At 39.8% G+C, this 24414-nt stretch overlaps 3 protein-coding genes across 4 annotated transcripts; 2 read left to right on the top strand and 1 right to left on the bottom strand.

Moving 5' to 3' along the window:
- Positions 1 to 802: 802 nt before the first annotated feature.
- Positions 803 to 8081, top strand: LOC110951981 (acyl-CoA-binding domain-containing protein 5-like). Of its 2 annotated transcripts, XM_022195285.2 has the most exons (14): positions 803 to 941; positions 1185 to 1306; positions 1628 to 1751; positions 2823 to 2895; positions 3658 to 3808; positions 3997 to 4035; positions 4347 to 4559; positions 5187 to 5402; positions 5757 to 5851; positions 5962 to 6148; positions 6270 to 6478; positions 6581 to 6631; positions 6783 to 6898; positions 6998 to 8081. In XM_022195285.2, the coding sequence occupies exons 2-14, from the start codon at positions 1201 to 1203 to the stop codon at positions 7008 to 7010; spliced, it is 1593 nt and encodes a 530-aa protein (XP_022050977.1). In that variant the 5' UTR covers positions 803 to 941; positions 1185 to 1200; the 3' UTR covers positions 7011 to 8081. The 2 variants fall into 2 exon arrangements, with proteins under 2 accessions (XP_022050977.1, XP_022050976.1); XM_022195284.2 differs by lacking the exons at positions 3997 to 4035; positions 4347 to 4559.
- Positions 8082 to 8756: 675 nt separating this feature from the next.
- Positions 8757 to 19262, top strand: yme1l1b (YME1-like 1b). The gene is made up of 18 exons (XM_022195286.2): positions 8757 to 8956; positions 9466 to 9600; positions 10629 to 10806; positions 10985 to 11077; positions 12389 to 12498; positions 13221 to 13371; positions 13455 to 13538; positions 13862 to 14035; positions 14135 to 14287; positions 14460 to 14592; positions 15032 to 15094; positions 15283 to 15395; positions 15564 to 15719; positions 15866 to 16017; positions 16121 to 16247; positions 17131 to 17204; positions 17293 to 17379; positions 17470 to 19262. Exons 1-18 carry the CDS (start codon positions 8924 to 8926, stop codon positions 17611 to 17613), a joined length of 2160 nt encoding a protein of 719 aa, XP_022050978.1. The 5' UTR covers positions 8757 to 8923; the 3' UTR covers positions 17614 to 19262.
- An 860-nt stretch (positions 19263 to 20122) lies between these two features.
- On the bottom strand, positions 20123 to 21748 carry LOC110951990 (patched domain-containing protein 3-like). The gene has a single exon (XM_022195295.2). The coding sequence runs from the start codon at positions 21716 to 21718 to the stop codon at positions 20231 to 20233; it is 1488 nt and encodes a 495-aa protein (XP_022050987.2). The 5' UTR covers positions 21719 to 21748; the 3' UTR covers positions 20123 to 20230.
- Positions 21749 to 24414: the final 2666 nt, after the last annotated feature.

The raw sequence follows: 24414 nt of genomic DNA, 5'->3' as shown, positions 1-24414 counted from the left end.
TCTAAATATGGACTTGTATTAGCCTTAATATTAAAAGTAATGGAGAGGTAATACCCCAGAATTATATATGTGAAGGCGAGCTAGGCCCAAATATATTATGTAAATTGTTTAATTCTGCAAATTATGTTGTTTTTTAAAGAATCCAACCTAATTGGCAACTGCAGATGAAAAACTAGCCTACAGTTCATGACATAGAGCTTCTCAGCAAACAATACCTGTCACTGAATGTTCCCTGAAAGTTACTGCTTGCTGGATGTAATAAGATATTATATATGATGTGACGTTGTCTCTATTTTTTTTTATTCTCTGATTTTTTATTTTTTATTTCTAATTTTAACCCTCAATCTTATTCTTTATTTTTTTTAAACAGCGTATTTCCATTGTTTGCTATGATTGCTAATACAGCTAATTATTCATTTAATTTATTAGCATTTTTACTATTTATTTTTTAATTGACTGCTCTGACTTGTCTCCTATATCTGGTTTGATGGTCTGTGTTGCACGTTTTAACTGTCAAAGCACTTTGTGAACACTGTTCTTAAGGGTGCGACATAAATTAAGTTATTATTATTAAAATGCCATTAAATATCATAAAAATGCAATTGTTAGAGTCTTAAAACATTTATTAAAGCCTGAATGTACCTTTTTGGTTCACAGATAAAAACCTCCTGCCACTGTGGCCTACATTTCCCATACACCCCCGCGGTTTAAATCCCCGCTCAGGGGGTTTGTGGGAATTGTAGGAGTTAGCGTTGAGCTTTACCCCGCTCGCCGCTTTGTTTTCACTCAATAAAAACTACATTTCCCAGACATGCCTGGTTGTAAAATGTTGACTGTTTGGCTCATCCTTGACCGGAGTCAGGTTGGCTTTCTGCTGCATATTGCAGACAGACACCGGGCTAATAAAATAATTATCGCACCGGCGAAAAATGAACTTTATGGTAAGTTTCTACCAAATCAGCCACAGAAAGGGAACATTTCTAATGAACAATATAATCTATTTTCGCTAAAGTCGGCACGTGTGATTGAATAGACTCATTTAATCTTAAAATCTCCTGAAGAGAAATCATTGGCTCCTTTAGTGGTGAGCCTGTAGATGCAGCCATGATTAAACTGTCTTCCTACTCCAACACTGTCTGAGCTGCTCTGATTTATCCATTAATTGCTTCATGTTGCTGTTGAAGACGTGAGGACTCCTTCATGTCATCCCTGTCTGGACTCAGCATGGCGCAGCAGGAGGACGAACACAGCCTGGAGGCGAAATTTGCTGCAGCAGTTAAAGTGATCCGGAGTTTGCCTGAAGAAGGTGATGACTTACAGCAATCTGTTCCCGTCCATATGGAGGGAGGAGAGGAGGATGAAGTTAGGGCTTCAGTTTTGTGCTGTGCAGAGAGAAATCTGTGCTTATTGGTGTGTAAACACTGCAGGTGACTGACCTACATGCAGAGCGTTTAAAAGCTGCTGCACAGATAAGAGCTGATTAACTGAATCACTTGTTTCTCAGCTCGAATAACTGTTCCTGTAGCTCACATCTACATCAGTTCTCTCTCATGTGTTTCTGGTTTACTTAGACATAAAAAAGCAAGATTATTATCATGTCATCTGCTGACTTGTCTTAATTCCTCAGGTCCTTTCCAGCCGTCTGATGACATGATGCTGATGTTCTATAGTTACTATAAACAGGCCACCATGGGGCCCTGCAACATTCCCAGACCCAGTGGCTTCTGGGATACCCGGGGCAAAGCTAAATGGTATGTATTAAAAACATGCTGTTATAATGTTACAGCTATAGTCTCCATACTCTGCATGTAAATGTAGGGTTTAGACATGATGAAAAATAAACACAAAGCATCATCAGACAGTGGTGAGGATGCCCAAATATTCTATAAATAGGGTCAGGATTTCCATTTTTTAGTTTGCTTTTTGTTTTGTTTTTCTACAACAGTAAAAATAATGAAATGCAGCTGTAACTCTGGATCTGTTCTTCTGACATTGCAACCTTTCATTATAGCAATCAAAAAATATGATGTAGCCAGCTGATCAAAAATGTTGGGATGCTGTTGTGCTAAAGTAAAAACATGTTTGCACACAGCATTTTCAGTTCAGCAGTGACATTATTGGGTTTGGTTGCTTCCCATAACTGCACGTAAAACATGGAAACAGGAAGCTGAGTAATAATGGAAACACATTTTATTGTTTTATTGTAAGTTGTAGTTACACTGTGGACAGAACTTTTAGTGCTTTGAGGTGGTAAGATTATTGTTAGTTATGTATTTTGAAGTTTTTGTTATGGAACTTTATCTACTCACCAGCACTTGCATCTGTACTGCTGGACTATTTAAATGTTTAGTCACCCAAATGACTATTTAATACAATTTATCAAAACAAGTATTTCCAAGGCATACTGTATATTTTATACCTAGCTGGCCAAATCTCACTGTGCACTCCATGAAATAATATGATAGAACATGGGCTCATGAGCACAGAAAGACCTGTTTTTGCTCAAGCACAATGTCTCACTTTATATTCATTCTAATCTAAGCTCAAATCTAAAAAGTTCTGGGCTGATCAAAGTCCCCAGTGTATCAAGATCCTAACAACAGGAGCCTGTCTATTCTGAGATCAAAAACTTGTTATATTATGGTGCCATGTCCACAATGTTTTTTAAAAATAACCAAAGTTTCCTGCCCTGAACAGCCCTGCAGTGATACAAAATCAAGTTTGGTGACATTTCTGCTTCACCTCATAGCTGCACAGCTTCAGTCATTCAATCTTCGCTTCCTCTTCAGTGTTTGTTTTGAACTGTGACTTTGTGTTGCCAGGGATGCATGGAGCTCTCTGGGAAATATGACAAAAGAGGACGCCATGAAGAATTATGTTGAGGACATCCAGCTGGTGAGTTCTTTCAGGAAGCACTAAAGCTGAACAGAGACTGTATTCAGAACAGAAGAGTTATTTTACTCTTTACACACACTACCCTTCAAAAGTCTGGGGTCACCCTGGCAAATTCATGTTTTCCATGAAAACTCACACTTTTATTCATGTGCTAACATAATTGCACAAGGGTTTTCTTATAATCAGTTAGCCTTTCAACACCACAAGCTAACACAATGTAGCATTAGAACACAGGAGTGATGGTTGCTGGAAATGTACCCCTGTGGAGATATTCCATTAAATATCAGCCATGTCCAGCTACAATAGTCATTTACCACACTGACAATGTCTAGACTGTATTTCTGATTAATGTAATGTTATCTTCATTGGAATCAAAAACTGCTTTTCTCTCAAAAATATGGACATTTCTAAGAAAAACAGCACTAGTGGCCAAAAACAGCCACATTCCCATCTGCTAGTTTGTGGTCACTGCTAATTAGCAAATGTTAGCATGCTAACAGGCTAAACCACAACAGTAAACATATATGTCTGCTAAACAGAAGCATGCTACAGTATGTTTATTATAATGTAACGATAATAATAAGTGATATCGATATAGCGCTCTTCTTGACAATGTTACAAAGTGCCCTAAAAAATAAAAGCTGATAGTGCCAATGAAAGGGCATCCCTTGTCAGTGTGGGCATGTTAGCAGTATTTCATTTTTCCAATATCACAGTCATGTCAACACCAGTATATTCTTTTTTCTTGACTTGTGTTGTCAGATTTTGGAGACCATTCCAATCTCAGAAGAAGTGTCTGACCTGGTTCAGAGGCTTGGAAACTTCTACACAGAGGTAGAAGAGGAAGGAGAGGAGGCTGAAGAAAATGGAATTCAGAAGAGGCCCTTCACAAGGCCTTTTGCAAAGCACGCAGGTAATCTACATGATTGGAGATGCCATATTACTGTTATTCCACATCTGAAGGCACATCAAGGAAATAAGAATGCAGGGCACTGCTGCTCAAGTGGGATCAAATGCTGCTGCTGCTTATTCTCTGTTCGTCACACAGATTACTTTTTCTTCCCAACTCTGAGCCTGCCTTACATGTCTTTTTATCACTAGATGAGCTGGTTGAACCGTTTAAGCAACCAACAATGGAAGGCAAGTCTTTGGTGTTTTTAATAGCAGTAGAGCTGGTAGATTGGTGGCACAGAGTTTAAGCTTAATTAAGTTTTCATTGCTGCTTCATTTGACTGACAAGACCGATAAGTGTGCAATGCCATGGACTTAAACTGTCGGAAATTAGGCTAGACTTTGTAGCGCAGTGTGTGCTGTAGTTAATAGTGTTAGTTAGTGGGCGTGTATTGTTGTAGCGTGTAGAAGTGCGCAGAATTGGTGCAAAATATCAAGATTTTGTGCTCTCAAACATGTGCATTCATGAGTTAATCTTGATCGTTTCCCTCACTGCTCAGGCTATGGGGATCTGTGGGATGATATACAAAACGTCCAAGAAAAAGACAGCAGTGTTCATGACTTGAGTGTCAGTAGCGAGGAGTCAGAGGGAAACAGAGAAAACAGTGAAATCGAGATAAAGGAGGAATATAGTGATTGGAGGAGAAGTGAGGAAGAGGAGAATGGGGATAAAGAAGACAATACAGACGATGACGACAATGAGGAGGAAAGAGGTACAATGTAGTCGTTAGCTGTGTTGTGCTGTGATGCTTGCTGTGTTGTTGTAAAGGTGACAAATGTACTAAAATTATTTAAGAAGGCAGACTCTCTTTTAGTTTTATATCCAAAGACTCTGCTGGAAATGCACAAACACTGTCGATTAAAATGTCGATTGTAGAGTGTGGTGTTGCCCTGTGTGGTGATATAACATAGTAATATCAGTGTGTACGCTTCCTCTTTTTGGTGCATCCACTGGTTCCTTTTACATTTTTCCTGTTTATGAGTACTTTAAAAGGGAAGGAAAGCAACTGTTTGTGTTCTTGAGCTTCCTATAAACTCATATGATCAAGTATTGGGCAAATGACTGAAGACCAGACAGCTCACATTTGTTGTATTTTTAGAAAAGGAAATTTAAAAAAAAAAAAAGTAGTGCTTTAATGTGTGCAAGCTTCCATTTAAAGTGATATGTCTTCTGTCAATGCATTAAAAAAAGAGAATACTATTTCTATGAGATAAAGCAAAAGTAATTTGCACATCCAGGCTGAGATATGAATAGACAAAAGGCACAGAAGAAAAGAACTGCACTTCTTCTAATGCTTTTTCATGCTCTCCTGCCATCTCTCTCTTTTGTGTTATCCCAGATTGGAGTCCTGACCCGAGGCTATTAATGGTGCAGGACAGGAGATGGAGGTCTGACACTAAAGGCTCCTGCAGCAGCGTGGAGCCCAGTGTGTCCTCCTTCACCAACGGGACACACAGCTCCCTCAACAGCGAGGTGGAGGAGGAGGAACTGGCCTGTTCTGTAGAGCCCAGTGTGCAGTATAATCCATACATGCAGTTTAACGGACACTTGAGTGGTAAGATTACACATGAAGGCAAAAAGTGTAGATGTGATTGTATGCTCTATATGCAAAAACAGAAAGGCGTCATGTTTGAGGCCTTGATATATAACAATTATGTGAAATATCCATTACTTCTATGGGGAAATTAGATTTTTGCATCGAAACTACACACATAGTAGTAGTAAAAGGATTGTGAAATAAGCAGCAAACAGAACAAACTGTGACGTGTGTCTTTTAATGTGAAAAGTATTACTGTATATTCCTTGTGATAATGCATATGTCTGCTACTTAAAAGTATAGACGATAGACGTAATTTACCACAGGAATTGTGTGTTTTATTGCTGACATGTTGTGTTTTGCATGGTTCAGGTCATAATGATACCGTTCCTGAGAAGAACCATCGATCCACGGACTCTGATAATGAGGAATTCTGTGACTCAATGGAGCATCTCGCCATGGAAGAGGTGTGGTGTTCCTTCTCTATCATAAAAATAAAATCATTGTATTACCAGGTAGCATTTGTTTACGGTGTTTAGGCCCATTCAAACTTTTCGACTCTTCTTTCCCTGTTAAGCGGATGGCCACGTACAAAGGCCAGTCGCCTGGATCAAGAGCGGCATCAGTGAGGCAAAAGGATCTTTGGTTTGAGAGCAACACTTCCCTAAAAGTGGGCGAGGATCAGGTATTCATAGGTGATTCCTACCTGAATGAAGGGATTCTTCTAAGCAAACACAGCAGCTCCTTGTCAAGAAGAGGAAGAGGTGAGACTGCAGTAGGAGTGTTTGATTTTTACTCTAACTCAGTCACTGGCACAAGGCACTGGGTTACCATAAAAGTTGCGTTTTGTAGCATCAGTGAACCCCATTCTGACTCTTGTTCCAGGTTCTCAATCACCAAGAGCCACCTGCAGCTCTCAGCAGTGTGCCAGTGTAGAAGCTGCCTGCTGTTGTGTGTCACAGAGCAGACGTCCTGTCGGCGCTACCAGAGGAAGCATTAATGACCAAATAGCTACGGCTCTGCTGAGGCTGCAGCACGACATGGACGATGTGCTGCACAGGCTGCACACTCTGGAGGTGCTGACCAGGTCACAGGTGAAGGACCAGGGCTGCTGGTACAACAATTAAAGCTGTATTTACTTCTCTGTACTTCTCTGTACTTAATGACTTGTATATTTTCTTATTTCCTTTTTGTAGTCAAGATCATCTTCACCAAAGCAGGAGGACTTCGCACCTGTTGCACGGAAGGTCATCATAATATATCTTTTCATAGTTTATCAGCTTGATTTGTGGTGTTTAAATGCTTCATTATTAGTATTATAAAGTGCACTTTATTGACAAATTTGCATTGCTTTGGGAGAACGTCTCTCTATATCAGTTGTATGTTTTTTTTTTATAGTTCCTGAGACCATCTTGGTGGCCTTTTGACTCCTCTCCACTCACAGTGGTACTGACAGCACTCTGGCCTCTGATCGCTCATTGGCTGGCCCAGATTTACTTACAACGGCGGAGAAGGTGGGCAAAATTCCTATTAAATAATACAGCTTTGTTGTCAGAGATTATTCGTTATGTTTTTAAAATTTTAAAACTCTGTTTCTGCTTTTCTCCTCACAGGAAAATTCCATGAATCGTCTGATGACCATCGACGTCTATAAAGCGTTGTAAGGTTGGATGAAATCGATGCACTTTTGCTGCTAAGGGGCTTTCTGAAGCCACCACCATGGATGGAGTGTGAAGAGGCATCAGTAGAAATGGGAAAGCTGCATTAGATAAACAAAGGGTCAGAAAGGTGTTTAAAAGAAGGCTCGGCAATACAGTGTAGCATATTCACTCAAAAGTGATTTTTTTTTTTTAGGTGTTTAGAAGAGGAGGATTTATGCAGTCTAAAAGCTGGCACAGTTTCTTTCTTACACTTAGCTAAGCATGATCCGATCTTATGTATGACTCACAGATCACCAGGAACTCAATATAGATCACTCACATAACTTGTAACTGAAATAAATTCACAATTCATCATCACACATTAGCTGTGGACCCTTAGTGACAAAAGTATCCAAACTGACATTGCTTATTATTTTATTTATTGTACATTTCATTACTTAATTAGACTCTTTTAGTATTTTTTTTGTCAGATATATTTTCTCTGATAGTTAATGATATCTGTCTTTTATATGTTATCTAACATATTTAAATATGCCAAGCGCATTTCTTTTAAGGCCAAATAGACATGTAAGGTGCAAAATTTGTGTGTTAAAGTGTGTATTTATTTAGTAGCTTCAGTACAATAGTAATGAAAGATTGCACTCTTGCAACAAAATGAGATACATAGTACAGACAATCCATATATCCATATAACTATATATATATAAAATCATTCTTGTTTCTTGTCAGCTCCAAAGTGAAAATAAAGAAGAACAGATGTAAAACATCAATATATGAAACTATTTTAAAAATGCAATAAAGGAATTCTTTGAAAAAAATGGTTTGGTTTTATGTTCATACTCAAGATGCAAGGTTTGTGACAAAGAAACATGGATTATTTTGTGCATATCTGTTATTACTACTCATGAATAATGTAAGAAATATTATTGGAACTAACAATTATTTCCATTTTTTTAATTTCATTAATGATTCAATTATTCGCTAAAATGTAAAAAAAAAAAAAATGGTGGAAAATATTGATTAGCATTTTGCAAACGCCATGACAAGATAAGAAATTCTTGTGCCAGATATTGCTAATAATAAAAGAAATAAGAAATGCAGTACCTAGAAAATAGGAATGCAATAAGATAGAAGTATGATACATCAATGAAATAAAATGAGGCAAAATTATGCTAGAATAGAGCCTTTAAAAACAATGCTGGAAATAATGCTAAGGTAATAGGTATTATCACATATGATAATGAAATATTGCACCTGAAAGATGAGATGAAAATGAAATATTGCACATTATATTGGCAATGTTGTACATGAAAGTGACTTATGGCACATGTAATAAAAAAAATCACATGAAAATGAGATCCGGCATAGATACTGAAACTTCTTGTTTTGTCTACGACCAAGAAGCCAGAAAATGTTCACATTTAAGAAGCTGAAATCTGAGAATTTAGACTAATTTTTCCGTAAAAACATTACTCATGCCGACTAATTGATTGTCAAAACAGCTGGGAATTAATTTAACAGTGGGCAACTCATTGATTCATCATTGCAAATCCAGTGAGAAACAACACAAAATAGTTCTGAAATCTATATATCGTAATATCACATTTCCAAGCTACTTTATTAGCAAATAAATTTCATTAGGACGTTATTACAAAGCCTAACTAAATCGGTACCGATTTCAACGGTGATACGAAACTCGCCAGAACACCGCAGAGGTCACATCCGGGTCATTCCCGGCTGTGACAGTTGCGCTGAAGTTCGCAGTCGGACTTGCTATGTTTGTTACGGAGAGACAAAGTGAAACGGATATTTAACTCTCAGGGACAGTGACACAACTCGCACAACTTAACGGCAGCCTCCCACCGGTGACACTTAAATATGTTCTCCCTGTCAATGACGGTGCAGCCACAGGTAAGAACGCAGGAAACGATAGGCCGAGCTAACATTAGCGTTATTGTTGTGTTGGCCCGTTCAGCTGGGCTAGCTAGCAAGCTAGGTTAGCTTGTCTTCTTATGAGTCACACTACTGTCATTTGTTTTATTTTGGTGGTTTCAGGTTACAGTCACATCAGTGGGTGTTTTGTTAAAGCAGTTATCGAGCTACTTAGACGTAATTAAAGTAAAATAAGGAATAAAAGCCACGTAGAGAAGTTCTAGTTAGCTAGCTAAAACAACTGTCCTGCCCGTTCTGTGTCCTTAGTCGTCATTTAAATATGCGACTGCGTCAATGAGCGAATAGTGATTAATAAAGTGATATCACCTGTATGGTTTTGTTTGGAACTAACTAAATATACTAAGATTGATTTTGATCATATAGCTTTCTAACATCACCGAGCTGATATGGGTTACATGTAGTGTTTTATAATCATAACTCTTAAGTGGTATTTTATTCACTCGCTCTCTGACTACTTGTGATCACAGGTGACTGTACCTCTGAGTCACCTCATCAACGTCCTCCATTCACTGAAGAGCTCAGTGGGAAGCAGCAGCAGTGCCACCTGCAAATCAAGAAAACACAAGGAGCATGCCTCAGACTCAGAACCACACTGCACAGAGGTACTCATTAGACCACAGGGCTGCATGATATTGGACAGACATCACATTGTGATGTTTTGTTTTTCTACATGTTTTACAAGATGCTGACACAAATTAATAAATATTATATCTACTGTATATTGTTACAATATATATTGAATTTCCCTTGGGATTAATAAGGTATATATCTCCCTGTAGAACCCACAGTTGCAAAAATACATCAGTTAATTTTTAAAAGATTATTATATTCAATTATTTCTATCTATCTATCTATGCATGTATATGTCTAATTATTATTTTTATTTATGTTTTGCTATTCTTTCTATTTAATGTATATATACATATATTAGATTTTATGTATTTTTAATATAGAATTTCCTTTAAAAATTAACTATATCTATATACATACATATATTAGAATTTTTTCTTCACATTATTTTCTTTACTTTTTGTTCATTTTATTATATATATATATATATATATATATATATATATATATATATATATGATTTTGTGTATTTTTTTTGCTATTTTTTTAACCTGTATTTGGGTGTTTTTGTTTTACTTTATTTATTTATTTAGGCCAATTTTGTTTTCTGTGTGTGGGTTTTACAGGGATATTTCTAAACTACTGAAAGGTGCAGTCTGTGGCCAAAACACTGCAGCCAAGGTCATTTAAAACAAAGCAAGTTCAACATGCTTAGGATATCTTTTTGTTATCTTACTTCATTAAATTTACCAAATGCATCCAGTCTAAGCATTCACACGATGCTTATCAATTTGGTAACTCAGCCCTGGTCTCTGAACATGTCTGTGAGTGCATTATGCATTATGTAGTTGTAACATTGCATTTTTGAGCTTGAGCTGAGCAAAATATGCTGCAGCCCTATGAGTAAAGCACAATCTTTAGTTGCAGGTTCTCTTGTTTCACCACTGCCAAACATTCATTGCTGTTTGTAACAAAAATCCACTGTGGATGAACTGTTGTGGAAATATAACTCCCACTTCCTGTGCTGTGTCTGTGTGTGTCTGTGCGTCCACGTGCACAGCCGATGTGGAACCTGCGGGAGCTCGGTTTATTAGACCTGGGAACTCGGCAGCTGGATGAGCTAATGAGCCGTGTGTTGCCTCACTTGAGCCCACAGGAGATGCCACCTCCACTTGGTGGGCAGACAGCCTGGAGGACCTCGCATCTTTCCACACACTCCTTTTTCCACAATAAGCATGGTGAGAATGAGCATCTTTATTGTAATAAGACTGTCACTTACTGACTCCTCATTGTCATTCAGGCAAAAAATGCTGCTAGGAGACAGTCTTTATAACCGGCAAAGGTGTCCGCCTCCGCCTTACCCTAAGCATATCTAATAATGAACAATAACAGTTATACCTTGCTCTTTTTGTTCAGGTTTCTGGTCAGGTCCCATGTCGCCTCCAGTTTTTTCCAGGCAGCACTCTTCACCTCTTCTATCTGTCTGCACAGAGCTACAGTATTGGCCAGGTAACAGTGGATTAGCAGCAATTACAAGTGGTTTATTCATTTATCACTGATTGTAGTGGTTCGTATTCAGTTGTTGCTAATAAATGACACAAATTGTATGTCAACGAAGTGCCATGCTGTTCAGCGATCATTTCTCACCATCTGATCAGATCTTTTGCTTTCTGAATTGTGACTGTTGCCCGTTCCATGTGTAGCCACGATGTCAGTCCATCTCTCATTTTCATTCTCTGTCTGCCTCGTCCTCTCTTCCCATTCATTTTTTCAGTTGTGACGATATATTCCAGGGTCTCTTTCCTTATAATATGTCCAAAAATGTTGCTTGGTGTTTCCTAATTTTGTTCAGCAGCGTATAATGTGGGTTTAGTGTTTTTAAAACATCTTCATTGGTAATATACGTAGCATGCATCTGTAAAACCACATCTCTGCTGCAGTGACTTTGTTTGATTTGTGTTCCAAAACTCACATCTGTCCATCAGAACGGTAGAATGTAACACCTGAAAGTGCTCATACGGATGCTAATTGCTATTATCTTATTTGTCCATATATTTTTCATTTTCATAAATGCCGTTCTTGCCATTGCTGTTCTACATCTGATGTCTGTTTCACATCTCCCATCTGATGTCCTCCATAAACCGAGATATTTAAAGTGATGAAGTTACTTCAGTATTTCTTGGTCTAATTCTGTTTCATGCTGGGATGACGTTGCTCTTTGAGATTACCATTACTTCAGTTTTCTTTTTGTTTAAAGACAGGCCCAGTTTTGGCTCTCTGTATTAAATATGGTTACTTTGGTTTGCAAGTTTTCTTCACTGTTCGCTATCAGTGATGTGTCATCTGCATAACATTTAATGTTTGTTATAACCTCCAATGGATTCTCCCGGTACGCCTTGTAAGAGCTGTATGTTGGGCTGAAATTATTCCTCGAGTAATTTGATTACTGAAATACCTCAAGACAAAATTCTCTGCCTTGAGGCTTTGTTTAATCCACTGTGTACTCTACTCTATATGCACGATACAGCCTAAATGTTCTGCCCAGATGCTTATTTCTGTTGCATAGTGCGCTCTCTTCTGCTTTTGATGCTGTAACATGCATGCCTAGCACAAAATGTAAAATGGAGACTGAAACAGACAGCCCTAGTTTTGTTATTTGAGTACAGTATCAACAAAAATGACAGAAAAACAAAATAATATTCCAGTGAACATCGAATATTATCGATTTGTATGTCTGCATTGTAGATAACCTGTACAATGTTTATGCTAATGAGATGTAATGAAGTTTGGCTAATTTGTTCCTCTGCTTAATCTTTCCAGTGTTGGTTCAGAGCAGAGGCTTTAAAACTTTAAGGAGCAAAACCAGACGACTGCAGTCAGCCTTCGAACGTCCCGTGGAATCTGAAAGGTTCACACCGTCTTTTATGAAGGTACAGAGTTATCGCATGCTTGACATGCTTTACCAAACTTATATTATGGACACAAATAGCATGTTTATTACTTTCAATCCTAACCATGCTGAAGGTAGTAATCATTTTAAATGTATAGTTTCAAAACACCATAAGTACCTACTACAACATTTTCGCCTATAAACCTGAGAAACCTAAGGGTTCAATCAGGACAATATTCAACTCCTGAGGAGAAATTATGTTGCATTTTTGTGGTTTTGTTTTTTCTCTGTGACATTAAATGCAAACAGTCTTCCTTTAGATCTTATGCATGGAAAAATTTTCAAATAATGTTCTGTTTTAGACTATCTGTTTTAGGGCTGCCACTAACGACGCGTCGACAAATCGTCTGAGCACGATACGTCATCAAAAGCGGAAGTGAACACGCAACGCAACAGAAATCGGCATCCGACCGGAGCGCGGAACGTGGACGGACATCCGCGCTGCATCGTGCATACATAATACATGCACGATGCAGCGCCGTATCTGTTTAGATGTTTCTTTTTATGATTGAATTGAATAGTTTGCTTTTCCTTATTTTGCTGTCTAATTGAAGTAGTGGTAGAAGCAGATCTGCTGAAGCAGGCTGCAAAATTACAAATTTAAGATCTGCAGACTTCTCCACTGAGAACACCTCAAGAGGAATAGTAAAGGAGTATTCTTGCTTTGTGAGCACTGCTGACCGGTCTCGTTTTGTTCTGCAGGGCTTTCTTACACGTGACAAGGGGATTGAGGTTGAAAATCTCGACAGCCTCTTAAAGAACAAAAACATACCTGATGGACAACATGATGCTTTCAAGAGGGGCTTCGCTGAGGGTTTCTTGAAAGCTCAAGCCCTGACCCAGCGCACTCAAGGCAAATTTTAATGCAGACACACTAAGTTATTCCTTTATTATGCATTAAATGATACTGATGTGTAGATGTCCTCTTTTGACCAGATTCTCTGAGGAGGACTCGTCTGATTCTGCTGGTGCTCCTTCTTGTTGGGCTCTATGGCATCTCCAAGACCCCCTTTATATCGGGTAAAGGCCCCTTTTCCCTACTGACTTTTTAATATAGTGTTAGATAAAGTCACCTCAAAAATGCTAATATTTGTATATGTTTAAATGTTGATATTAACAATAGACTGCTGAGTTTGTGAGCCAACTAATCTTGCTGTAACTGAACCATCTGTTATTCTGTGCAGATTTCAACAATGAGTTCTACCTTGCAGTGCTGGAACACTAATATATCACTAATATATGCCATCAGGCGTGGTTATCGGCGTGCTCAGTAACAGGCAGTGTTTGTGTGTGAGTTGATTAACCGTGCCTTGCTCGAACTTTAATCTAACCATTTTGGACAGTGCGGTTCCGAACCACATCAGGCCTGGACTCAGCTGTGGACCCTGTGCAGATGAAAAACGTGACTTTCGAGCACGTTAAAGGGGTGGAAGAAGCAAAGAACGAGCTGCAGGAAGTGGTGGAGTTCCTGAAAAACCCACAGAAGTTCACAGCCTTGGGAGGAAAGCTGCCGAAAGGTGGGCTGTCGCTGTCAGCTGCAGTTTCATTCAGAGCTCTGTTTTGGTATCACTGCTCTGTGTTTCTCATCTCTTTATCCTTGTCTCTCTTTGCTTTAGGTGTTTTACTTGTTGGACCTCCAGGGACCGGAAAGACTCTGTTGGCCAGAGCCGTGGCAGGAGAGGCAGATGTGCCGTTTTACTACGCCTCTGGGTCGGAGTTTGATGAGATGTTTGTTGGAGTCGGAGCCAGCCGCATCAGGAACCTTTTCAGTGAGTTTTATTTTATTTTCAACAACCGGATGGACCTTTTTCTTTCCTTTTCCTTCTTTGAAAATACATTTTATGTGTAAAGTTGGTTCCTGATTGTAGAAGAAAAAATAATTAAAACTGTTCTGCTGACTATTGCATATTTATTTCTATGTTTGTCTTTTTTTTTTCCAAGGGGAGGCTAAAGCCAACGCTCCGTGTGTGATCTTCATTGACGAACTGGACAGTGTGGGTGGGAAAAGGATAGAGTCTCCCATGCACCCTTACTCCAGACAGACTATTAACCAGCTGCTTGCTGAGATGGATGGGTGGGAAATTATCTGTTACATTTTTCCATGTTGGTCATGCAATTTTGCCATACCTTAGTACGTAGAAAAGTACATTCACTGTGTATTTACAAGCAAAATGTTGTCACAAACAGAGTGGGACACAGAAACTTTGTTCATGATTATACAATATATTTTAATAATCTAATCTGGAACAGTTAAAGATTGTTTTTGTTTTTCACTGACCCATTAAATTTTGGACACTTAAAGACAGTAGTACTAAATGTAGATGCCTGAAACAACAACAGATAATGTTTGACCTTCTCAACAACCATAATGGCACCTTGGATCATGTAGTAGAATACTCTTTAACACAGAAATTGCTTTTTTACACTTCAGATATTGAATTAAGTCTTTTTTGATGCCAAGAGAACACCAACAGAAGCAGACACTGACCTGTATGGATGCTATTATTTTGCAGGTTTAAACCAAACGAGGGCGTGATCATCATTGGAGCGACCAACTTCCCAGAGGCTCTAGATAAGTGCGTTGTACCTCTTTACCTCTTCCTGTTACCAGTGAAAATGTCACAGTTCACATTTAGAAATGTCAAGGTTTTCAATCCTCACTCTCAGCTGTTATGGTCGGTACAAACAATGGACTGCAGCTCTAGCAGAGTGGCATGTTTACAGTGTGTCAGTGTTTTGCTGACTAACTGATATCTCCTTGCAGTGCCCTGATCCGCCCGGGACGCTTCGACATGCAGGTGACTGTCCCCAAACCAGACGTGAAAGGACGCACAGAGATCCTCAACTGGTACCTGAAGAAGATTAAAGTGGATCCAGGTGGATGATCTGATTCTGCTTATCATGAATTTAGCTACACTTTTTTTCCCCTAAAATGTATATGCAGCTCATTATTTTGAATGTCCACTACATGCTTTGCCAAAACAGTTGTCAGTAACTTAGTCCAGAGATCTCATCTTATGTGGATGTTCTGTGTTCTGTCTGCAGCTATTGAGGCCAATATTATTGCCCGGGGCACAGTGGGCTTCTCTGGCGCAGACCTGGAAAATCTGGTCAACCAAGCAGCTCTTAAGGCAGCAGTTGATGGCAAAGACATGGTCACTCTGAAGGAGCTGGAGTTTGCTAAAGACAAAATCCTCATGGGTGAGTAAAACTTAAGATGCACATGCTTTCTCCACATGTCCTTGATCCTCGACATGTTTTTACCCGTCATGGCATTGCTGACTTCAGAATCTATCGGTATTTTCAACCGTAATTATTTCATTCCTCCCTTTTCTCTTTTCTTCAAGGCCCTGAGAGGAGGAGTGCAGAAATAGACAAGAAGAACAAGCTCATCACAGCGTACCATGAATCAGGCCATGCAATCGTAGCTTACTACACCAAAGATGCCATGCCGATCAACAAGGCCACCATCATGCCCAGAGGCCCCAGTCTGGGACATGTAAGGAAACCTCATCTTCTGCATATATGACAGTATCATCAGCATATTCATGTTAAAAACCCTACATCCTGAAATGTTTTTCATCTTCACCCCTTCTTCCCAGGTGTCCATGCTCCCAGAGAACGATCGGTGGAGTGAGACTCGCTCTCAGCTTCTGGCCCAGATGGACGTCAGCATGGGAGGTCGCGTTGCAGAGGAGATTATATTTGGCCACGAGTACATCACAACTGGTATGAAAGAGTTCATAAATGTCTAGCAAGGAAACACATGGGGCAGAATGTTGAACAAGTATACAGGGGGTCCTTGGTTTACGATGTCCTCGACTTACGTCGTTTTGTTGTTACGTTGGAACTGGTTGTGTGGAACTAGCTGACGAGTTGAGTGTACGAATATGTCGTTACCTGGTGCTAAACAGCTTTGTTTATATTCACCGGTTGTATGCCACCATGGATTGTGCTACATTTGTTACCTTTTTGCCCTTCATTATGGCTCCCAAGCATAAGTCAGACTCTTCTGATGGCAGTGCTTCGAAGAAAAGGAAAGCCATCTCCATGGATGTGAAATTAGATATAATAAAACGCTCAGAACAGGACACCCCTCTGTGATGAATGAGTGAGACTTTACCTCATTCTCTGGTTGTTTATTGAACCTTCACACAGGCTACTGTGGGCCGTAGCCAACGTCAAAATAACTACAAGAAACCCGATAACTTAGCTTCAGAATTAGCCGCCATTCCCAGCTCTCTCTCACTCAACACATGCACTGCTGCTGGCTCTGAGCCAGTCAGAGGTGAGCTAACTAAACATGGTAAGTTCACTGACATTAGGTAAATCTGGAACTGAACAGTAAACATTGAAACCTCTCCATCAAAAAGAATATCAGTCCGTTACAATATTCTGTTATCTTCTTGTAAAATAACTCGTACATGCATGAAAGTCGTTGGTATTCATGACTTTATGAAGAACTGATCGATATTTAAACGGCTTTGTTTACATTTTTGCCGGAGTTCCTACTTACTCCAATCCGCAGGAATAGAAGTCCGACGTACGTCGAGGACCCCCTGTACTCAAGCTGGAATTTAAGAGAGCAAATGTTTCTCTTCGTCTCCTCCAGGAGCATCCAGTGACTTTGATAGTGCCACTAAGATTGCAAAGCTGATGGTGACCAGATTTGGAATGTGTGAAAAGGTAGGCGGATGTAAAAACAAAAGGTTGATCCTACCACCTTCAAATCCCTGCATTTATTAACGTATCAGCTTTCCTCCATGTGTCTCAGCTCGGTGTGATGACCTACACTGACATGACGGCACAGAGTCCAGAGACACAAGCTGCTGTGGAGCATGAAGTCAGAGCGCTACTGAAGGTCTGTGAGATCCAAAATAATGGTTAAAGATCAAAACTAACTCTGCTCCTGTAACCACATCTCAAACATCTCTTGTCTTGTGGGCTACAGGAGTCGTACGATCGCGCCAAAGCACTGCTGAAGTCTCACGCTAAGGAGCACAAGAACCTGGCAGATGCTCTGCTCATGTACGAAACGCTGGACGCCAAAGAGATCCAGCTGGTCCTGGAGGGCAAAACCCTGGAGACCAGATGAAAGAGAGGGCGGGGTGTGGTTTTTAGAGGTTGCAGAAAGAAGGATGGACTTGGAGGCCTGCACTCACAATGATCCTGACAGACGCTCATGTAGGACAATATCACATCTTCATGGAACCTCATTATTTCCCAGATAAGTAGTGCTGTTTTAAACCTAAACGTCCTTGCTGTGTTCAGAACTAAGCAGGTGTGAGTCGCACAGGTTCATTGTATGTGAAGAAGGTTTGAATGCCTAATTAATGATCTTGCTCAGGTCACTTTATTCGCCACTTTATTAGAGGAAACAATACATGAATGTGAATATGTACCTCGAATAGAACATCAGCATCTGGATTAGATTCTTATTTTAAAGATGATTTCTGACACCAGAGTTGAAATGGGAAGATATTTCTGCTGTAGCCAGGTCAGCGGGAAATTAACTGTTAGCCCAAAGAGCTACTTTGTAGTGATGGCAGCCGGAATCTAACTGAAACTCAGCTCAGTCGTCTTCCAGCGTTTGTGTTCATATCTGGTAAACGTCATGCGAATCTTCCGCCTGTCATACTCGGGTTGGCACAAACAGCTGTCACGTCTTTCCATCTGATTTTTTTTTGCATCCAGATGACTGAGCTGAAAATGCTTATACGCTCCTGCTGTTCCCGTCTCTATGTCCCTGTTGCTTCTTTTCAAAGGTGGCCTTTTGGGGGAATGTACCGTAAGCATAACATTTTTCTTTCAAGTAGGAAGTGTGTAAGCTGCAGTGACTCAGCACTTTTTCGGGTAAGTGTACAAATTGAAAATATCCCTCTTTGTGTAAATTATTTCCTTTATGCTGTCTGTACAGATGGAACAAAAAACTGCTGCTCAGCCTCCAGAAGCAGAACAAGTATAAGCTGTGTATGTAGTGGTTAGCTCATTTTAAAGTTGTAAAGATGGCCTAATTTATTTAAATGGTATGAATCTGGCTTCTGACAAGTCTGTCAGCAACGAATGAGTTTTGTTAAATTTGCAGATGAATGAAATAAAGACTCTTAGGTTAATCAGACAAATCAAAAGGCCAGTTCTGTCAAGTATTGTCTGTTTCTGCCCCCCTTCTCATGGCTTCACTGCTGAGAGACTTCTCACCTGTGTCTTGAGCTGCATACATTGATCTTTTTTTTTTTAAACAAATTTTGCACAGTACCACGGATGCTTGTTTTTAGTGGCACTTTCTCCAGTTATGAAAGAAAATGTGAGACAAAGAAAGCTCATTAAATCTAGCTGTAACGTGACATCCTTGGTTCTAGATTGGGCATTTCTTCCACCCAGATAGTGTGTAAAAATTATCAGTTATACATCTGTTGAAATGGTGAATGTGCGTTTCCAAGTAAATAGCAGCAGCTGTGTATGTAATCCATATTTAGAGGATCACCAGCATGTTGTACTTCATCGTGTTTTCTGTTTTTGCTTCAGTTTGACACAACATATTCTCTGTTTGTTGGCCTTTTACCTATGTTTAGCTTTGTATATATGGCGGAGATGTAATGGGAACCCTGTATATAGATGTATAGTGATGCTTTTATGCTGTGTACACACTGAATGGCTCTCTGCTGTAGCTGTCTCCACAGTTTGATGACAATGGCTAATTATTATTTGTCCACCTGAAATAAAGACAAACACCCCGAATAGGAACCTATAGTGAGTGTGTTACTTTCAAAAATTTCAGAAACGGTATAAAACGACACCACATACAGCTTGGTTACAAATTAGGCAAATGATCCAAACCAGAACAAATATTTAACCTGTAATATTTAGTAAGACACTGCCATACGCCAAAAAGTTTTCAAATAATATGTTATGTTTATTGTTTGTCAACACAGTAATTTAAGAACAAATTTAAGATTTAGCCACCTTCTTTTGGCTTCAGTTTCAACTCAGAAAGAGATGAATAATTCTAAAAATATTTCCAAAACAAATTTAAGACGCCTCAATATTTACTACTATCTGACTTTAGTGCTTTGGGCATGCCTATACTTCAGTATATCATTATTTTGGAGAAAATAATTGACAACACCAATATGATATATATATATATATATATATATATATATATATATATATATATATACACACACAAAGAAAATTGTGGGAAAAAGATTCATTAACGTTGTGTATTCTTTTTTTGGCATATGAATTATACTGAAAATCTGGGTTTAGGGAGGTGGAGAGACTATCTGTAACTACTGGATGAATTATTTTTGATGATGTACGTGTATCATTAAATATACCAAGATTTAATTCTTAAAATATTACAGTTATTGTCAGTACCGGTACATTTTGTGACACCCGTACTCAGCACAGTAATTACAGCATTGAATGATTGACTAGCTTACACTTTAACTGTATGGGTGGTTGTTGTTTTTGTGTTACTTCTTGTACATTTGGAACATAGATTTCCACCTATGAAAAGTTGGGGTATGTTCAAGAAGGCTTTCAAACTGTGAGGGAGGAATGGATGGAAATGTAAGGCAAAGTTTGAGGTAGTAGTGATGCACACCTTAAATTAAGATGCTTAATTCTGACTTAGAACCCAAACAAATCTGAACATAAAGACACTGTTCCCACAGTTTTAGATCCAGTGTAGCTCCACTTCCTCAACTTTAACAGGACTTCCAATGGACCGTGAGCACTGTCAAAAACACTGGAATAAACACCAAACCATGCAGCAGCCCAAACACAATCACAAGAAACACAATCTTGAAGAACGTCCTGAAGATGTAACTCCCAGACGCAGACAGCACCACCACTCCTAAAATGGTGGACAAAGCTCCTTGCACGATTGGATTCCCCAAATGGGCCAAAGCATGCATAGCTTTCTCATTGGCGTCACTCTTTGCGCTGGAGATGAAAGAGTAAGAAATATGTGCTGAGAAATCTACAGAGAACCCAATGCACATGACCAGGTTGATCATGGAGATGGAGTCCAGATTTACGCCCCACAGCGACATGAATCCTGTAACACCAGTGATGACTGAACAAACTGCAAAAGCCACACATGCAGAACAGAGAGGATTTGGTATCAGGACGAGTGACACAACAAGCATTACGACCACAGCGACAAGGATGGTTTGGACGGTGTTTTCTGTGATGACGGTGTACTGGTCGAAGTAGATGAAGGCAGGGTGGAACACCAGAAGCTCCACTGGACATTCCTCTGCTGTTTTCCTGAGTCCAATCATCATGTCTTTCGTCGTAGTTTTGTTTAGCGTCTGGAGGAAAAAGCGAGAAGCCTGGATGTCACCGTCTACAGTCAGATTGATGTCTTGTCTAAACATAGGGTTGAGTTCTAAGAAATGTGGCAGATGGGTGTAGAAGGCCTCTCGAGAGCTTATGTTGAGATTAGAGGCATTAGCATAGTTTTTATAGGAGACAAACCAAGCAAAGGTGCTATTGACAAAGCTCAAACTTTCAAAACCTGAACGCAGATGTTCATCGTTGGCCCAGTAGGAGAATGGTTGCTTCACTGCCACCATCACATTGCAGCTATATTCAGAGAAGTGCTGCCTTTGGTGGTTGTAGTAATCAATAATGTAGGAGTCATCCACAGCCAGATTCTTGATGTCGAGTCCTTCCTTCAAGATACAACATCCATAGATGCTAACAGCCAGATAACCTGCGTACATGACAAACACACATGCTTTTGTAAGTTTGTGGGTCAAAAATGGACCATAGAACCGCTCAAAAATATAACTCATGGCCTCGGTTTCCTCCTTGCCAGTGATTCGATTGTAGCGTCCCCCAACACAGCACATACTGAAGACTTTGGAATTGCTGGATGGTACGTCCTCTGGGGTTTTAGCACAGGTGAACCAGTGCTTGTTCTCTGCTTCCCTCTGTCCATTCAGAGCCATACATGCTCCCAGGAAAGTGATGCTGTAGAAATAGCAGAAGCAAACGGAGACACCAGCGTAGAGGCAGAAGGACCGGACCGAGCCAAAGGGTGAGCTGTAGCCCAGGAAGAGAGCCAGAGCATCGGTCAGGGTGGTGATGGAGATGGAGACAGCAGCTTCTCTGTAGGTGTCAGCCAGCCTGTCGCAAACGTTGTCCAGAACGCGGGTCCTCTGCCAGCAGGAGATCAGGATGAACATGTCATCCAGTCCAATACCTTTTGAAATAAAAGTCAGAGAGAAAAGATTTTTTTTTAAATCAGTGTATGAATGTGTGTGTGAATGGGTGAATGTGACATATCTTGTAAAGCACTTTGGGTACCTTGCAGGTATAGTAAAGCGCTATATAAATACAGACCATTTACCATTTAAATAGCTTTTGAAACTTTGATCTTTTAGTTTTGCTGTTTGCTAGCTTGGATCAGTGTTGGCGTGAATCAAAGACTATGAGTTTGACAATGAAATAAGTTAGGGATCTGGATTTAGAGAGACATGATACCATCTATCATTGCTTCTGCCCTGGAAAGTGGGATCTTGTGGAAATGGCTGTTCAAAAGAGCTTACCTAAGATCAGGAAAGGACAGGAGGCAGCTGTCATGACGAACGGTTGGCCGAGCAGCAACAATGCACCAAAACCACTAAGGACTGCTAGACCTGTGGAGAAAACCCCACAGGACGCCACCCACACCTTCGTCCGCACATTATCCAACCTTCAAAAAGGAGAGAGAATGATTTTAAAGTGGAAATGCATCCAAATTCATTCAATAACGTGTGGCTGATGTTTCACTGACCTCCAACAAGTTAGAATTGTAAATATGATGGCAATGGTGTAGGTGATGGAGAATAAATAGATGACAGACGCTGGAGATTTGTCAAACTCCCACTGCATGGATGCTGAGGTGGAGTATGACACCTAGAAATATTAAAACCATTCAGTTAGAGAGATGATGATGATGATTTATAAGCTTGATACAGCATTCATTAAAGGTCCTGCTTACCTGAAGAGTAGCTGATGATTCATTTGAAACCAGATTAATGAAGCTTTCCAACCAAAGGTCAGTTTTTGTTTTGTTGCTCTCATCTAAATAGTAATGGAGCTGAATGGCTTTGGCACTTTCAACAACCGAACTCTCTGTATTCAGTGTCACACTCCCCAGACTCAAATATAAAGGAATACTTTGAAAATTGACGTGATACCAGGGAAACGTCAAATTGACAGCATCTATATTGTTGGCATTGTAGTCAATAATATCCAGAATGCCATTAGAGGTGCAGGATCCATTCACCTTGGCACTGATATCCACATATTTAAATGACTGATTGTCAAACTGCACCACCATGCTCCTAATTTTAAAGTCCAAATCAAGGAGGTCATAAAGTGACTCATCAGTGAGAATATTCCTGTCGCTTGTAGCTATGAGAGCGGCATAGTTTCCATCTGAGCTCAGCCTCAAGCTTGAAAACATGGAATCATTGCCTGGAAAAGTTTCTTCGATGTATTTTCTCTCCATCTTGGCTGGTCCATCTACAGGTGTGAACTGCTCCTCAATATCATTGGAAATTCTGTCCTTGAGGAGATAAAACCCACTCCCCAGACCTGCCGACACCATCAGGGGGGTGATCAGGAACCACCAGGGATGGGATCCAATAAAGTGGCCCATCATTCCAAGGCAGATCCGGAGGCGTCTTTCAATGCAATCTGTGCGACGTCCGGCCATGGCTGTAGAAACCTCAAATTCTGGTTCGCAATTAGTCCAAAAATTACATTAGGGATGTAAAAGAGCTGCTGCTTTTCTCAGACTAACATTAGAGCTGTGACTATTCACAGCCAGCTGCATTTATTGTGCTGCCTTTCAGCCCCTCGATAAGCTGCTGATTTGCATAATAACAGGGTTGGTTCTCTCTGAAATAAACAGAGGCAGATGCGGTTTGAGGAAAAGCTCATCAATGAGCCCATTAAGGAATAGTAGGTGTACTGTGGCTCACTGGTTCCATCACACTTCCTGGTGGAGTTGGTGGTTTCTTATTGCTCAACCCTCAGGGGATTCCTTTTCATGGTTGAGTGGCATAAATGGTGAAAAAAGGACCCTTTGAGGATTGATGCAGTTTTGCAAAGACAAAGAACAAAGACGTGTTGGGCTGCAAGTGTGGCTCTTTATTTGGGCTAGTCGAAGGTATTCTTACCTGTAGGCAGGAGTTTTTTTGTGGTTCCGTGTATCCAGATGTGCTTAAAACATCAGTAGAACTATTGAACACACATTTTTTTTACACATAAGATAATGAGGACTCCGTGGACAAGAAAGAACACATGAAAAATCTCTTTTGGCAACATGTGACAGAATTAAATTCCTAGTCTAAACAGCTGAACAAAACACTCTTTATACTCAAGACTCATAAGTTTTAAACCAGTGAGGTACAAGAAGCAAACGTGGAATGCTTCAGCCACAAAAACAGTTTTAAATCCTCGATTGGGAAGATCTGGCAGTCCATTATTCTAAATAGAATCATCCTATCTAACGATGACAAGTCGATTTCAAATACTAGAACTGTTACATTTATCTTAGTTAATCAAGAACAGGTATTACCCTCACTAAAAGAAAACTTGGAGTCCTCACTATTTATTGTTTACCTAATTTTCTGAGACACTGACTACCATCTTGAATTACTGAGTCTGTTGTTTAGTGCAGCCATTAATTTGCAATCTGTTTGAATAACCCAAGTGACTTTACACAAATGGCTCCCAAAGGACAGGACTGGAAGATTAGAAGAGTGGAGACGGAAAAAAAGAACACAGCATAAAGGGATGTGACTATTTGTTGAATCTGAATGAATGAATTTGAGACATTTTTGTTGCAAAAGTAGACTCTCAGAGTGAATTAAGCAGAAAGTCCCCACAG

This window comes from Acanthochromis polyacanthus, chromosome 9 (genome assembly GCF_021347895.1).
Source record: "Acanthochromis polyacanthus isolate Apoly-LR-REF ecotype Palm Island chromosome 9, KAUST_Apoly_ChrSc, whole genome shotgun sequence".
NCBI classification, from domain to species: Eukaryota; Metazoa; Chordata; class Actinopteri; family Pomacentridae; genus Acanthochromis; species Acanthochromis polyacanthus.
The sequence above is the reverse complement of the archived record's forward strand: the minus strand, read 5'-3'. Positions and strand labels throughout refer to the sequence as shown.

What these genes read in the sequence shown, in the direction of transcription:
- LOC110951981 (XM_022195285.2), top strand. Translation starts at nt 1,201, where the DNA reads ATGTCATCCCTGTCTGGACTCAGCATGGCGCAGCAGGAGGACGAACAC. An exon ending in CGACAATGAGGAGGAAAGAG is followed by an intron (nt 4,560 to 5,186) that starts GTACAATGTAGT and finishes GTGTTATCCCAG; the next exon opens with ATTGGAGTCCTGACCCGAGG. An exon ending in GTTTAACGGACACTTGAGTG is followed by an intron (nt 5,403 to 5,756) that starts GTAAGATTACAC and finishes TGCATGGTTCAG; the next exon opens with GTCATAATGATACCGTTCCT.
- yme1l1b (XM_022195286.2), top strand. Translation starts at nt 8,924, where the DNA reads ATGTTCTCCCTGTCAATGACGGTGCAGCCACAG. An exon ending in CCTGACCCAGCGCACTCAAG is followed by an intron (nt 13,372 to 13,454) that starts GCAAATTTTAAT and finishes TCTTTTGACCAG; the next exon opens with ATTCTCTGAGGAGGACTCGT. An exon ending in CCGCATCAGGAACCTTTTCA is followed by an intron (nt 14,288 to 14,459) that starts GTGAGTTTTATT and finishes TTTTTTTCCAAG; the next exon opens with GGGAGGCTAAAGCCAACGCT.
- LOC110951990 (XM_022195295.2), bottom strand. Translation starts at nt 21,718, where the DNA reads ATGTTCATCCTGATCTCCTGCTGGCAGAGGACCCGCGTTCTGGACAAC.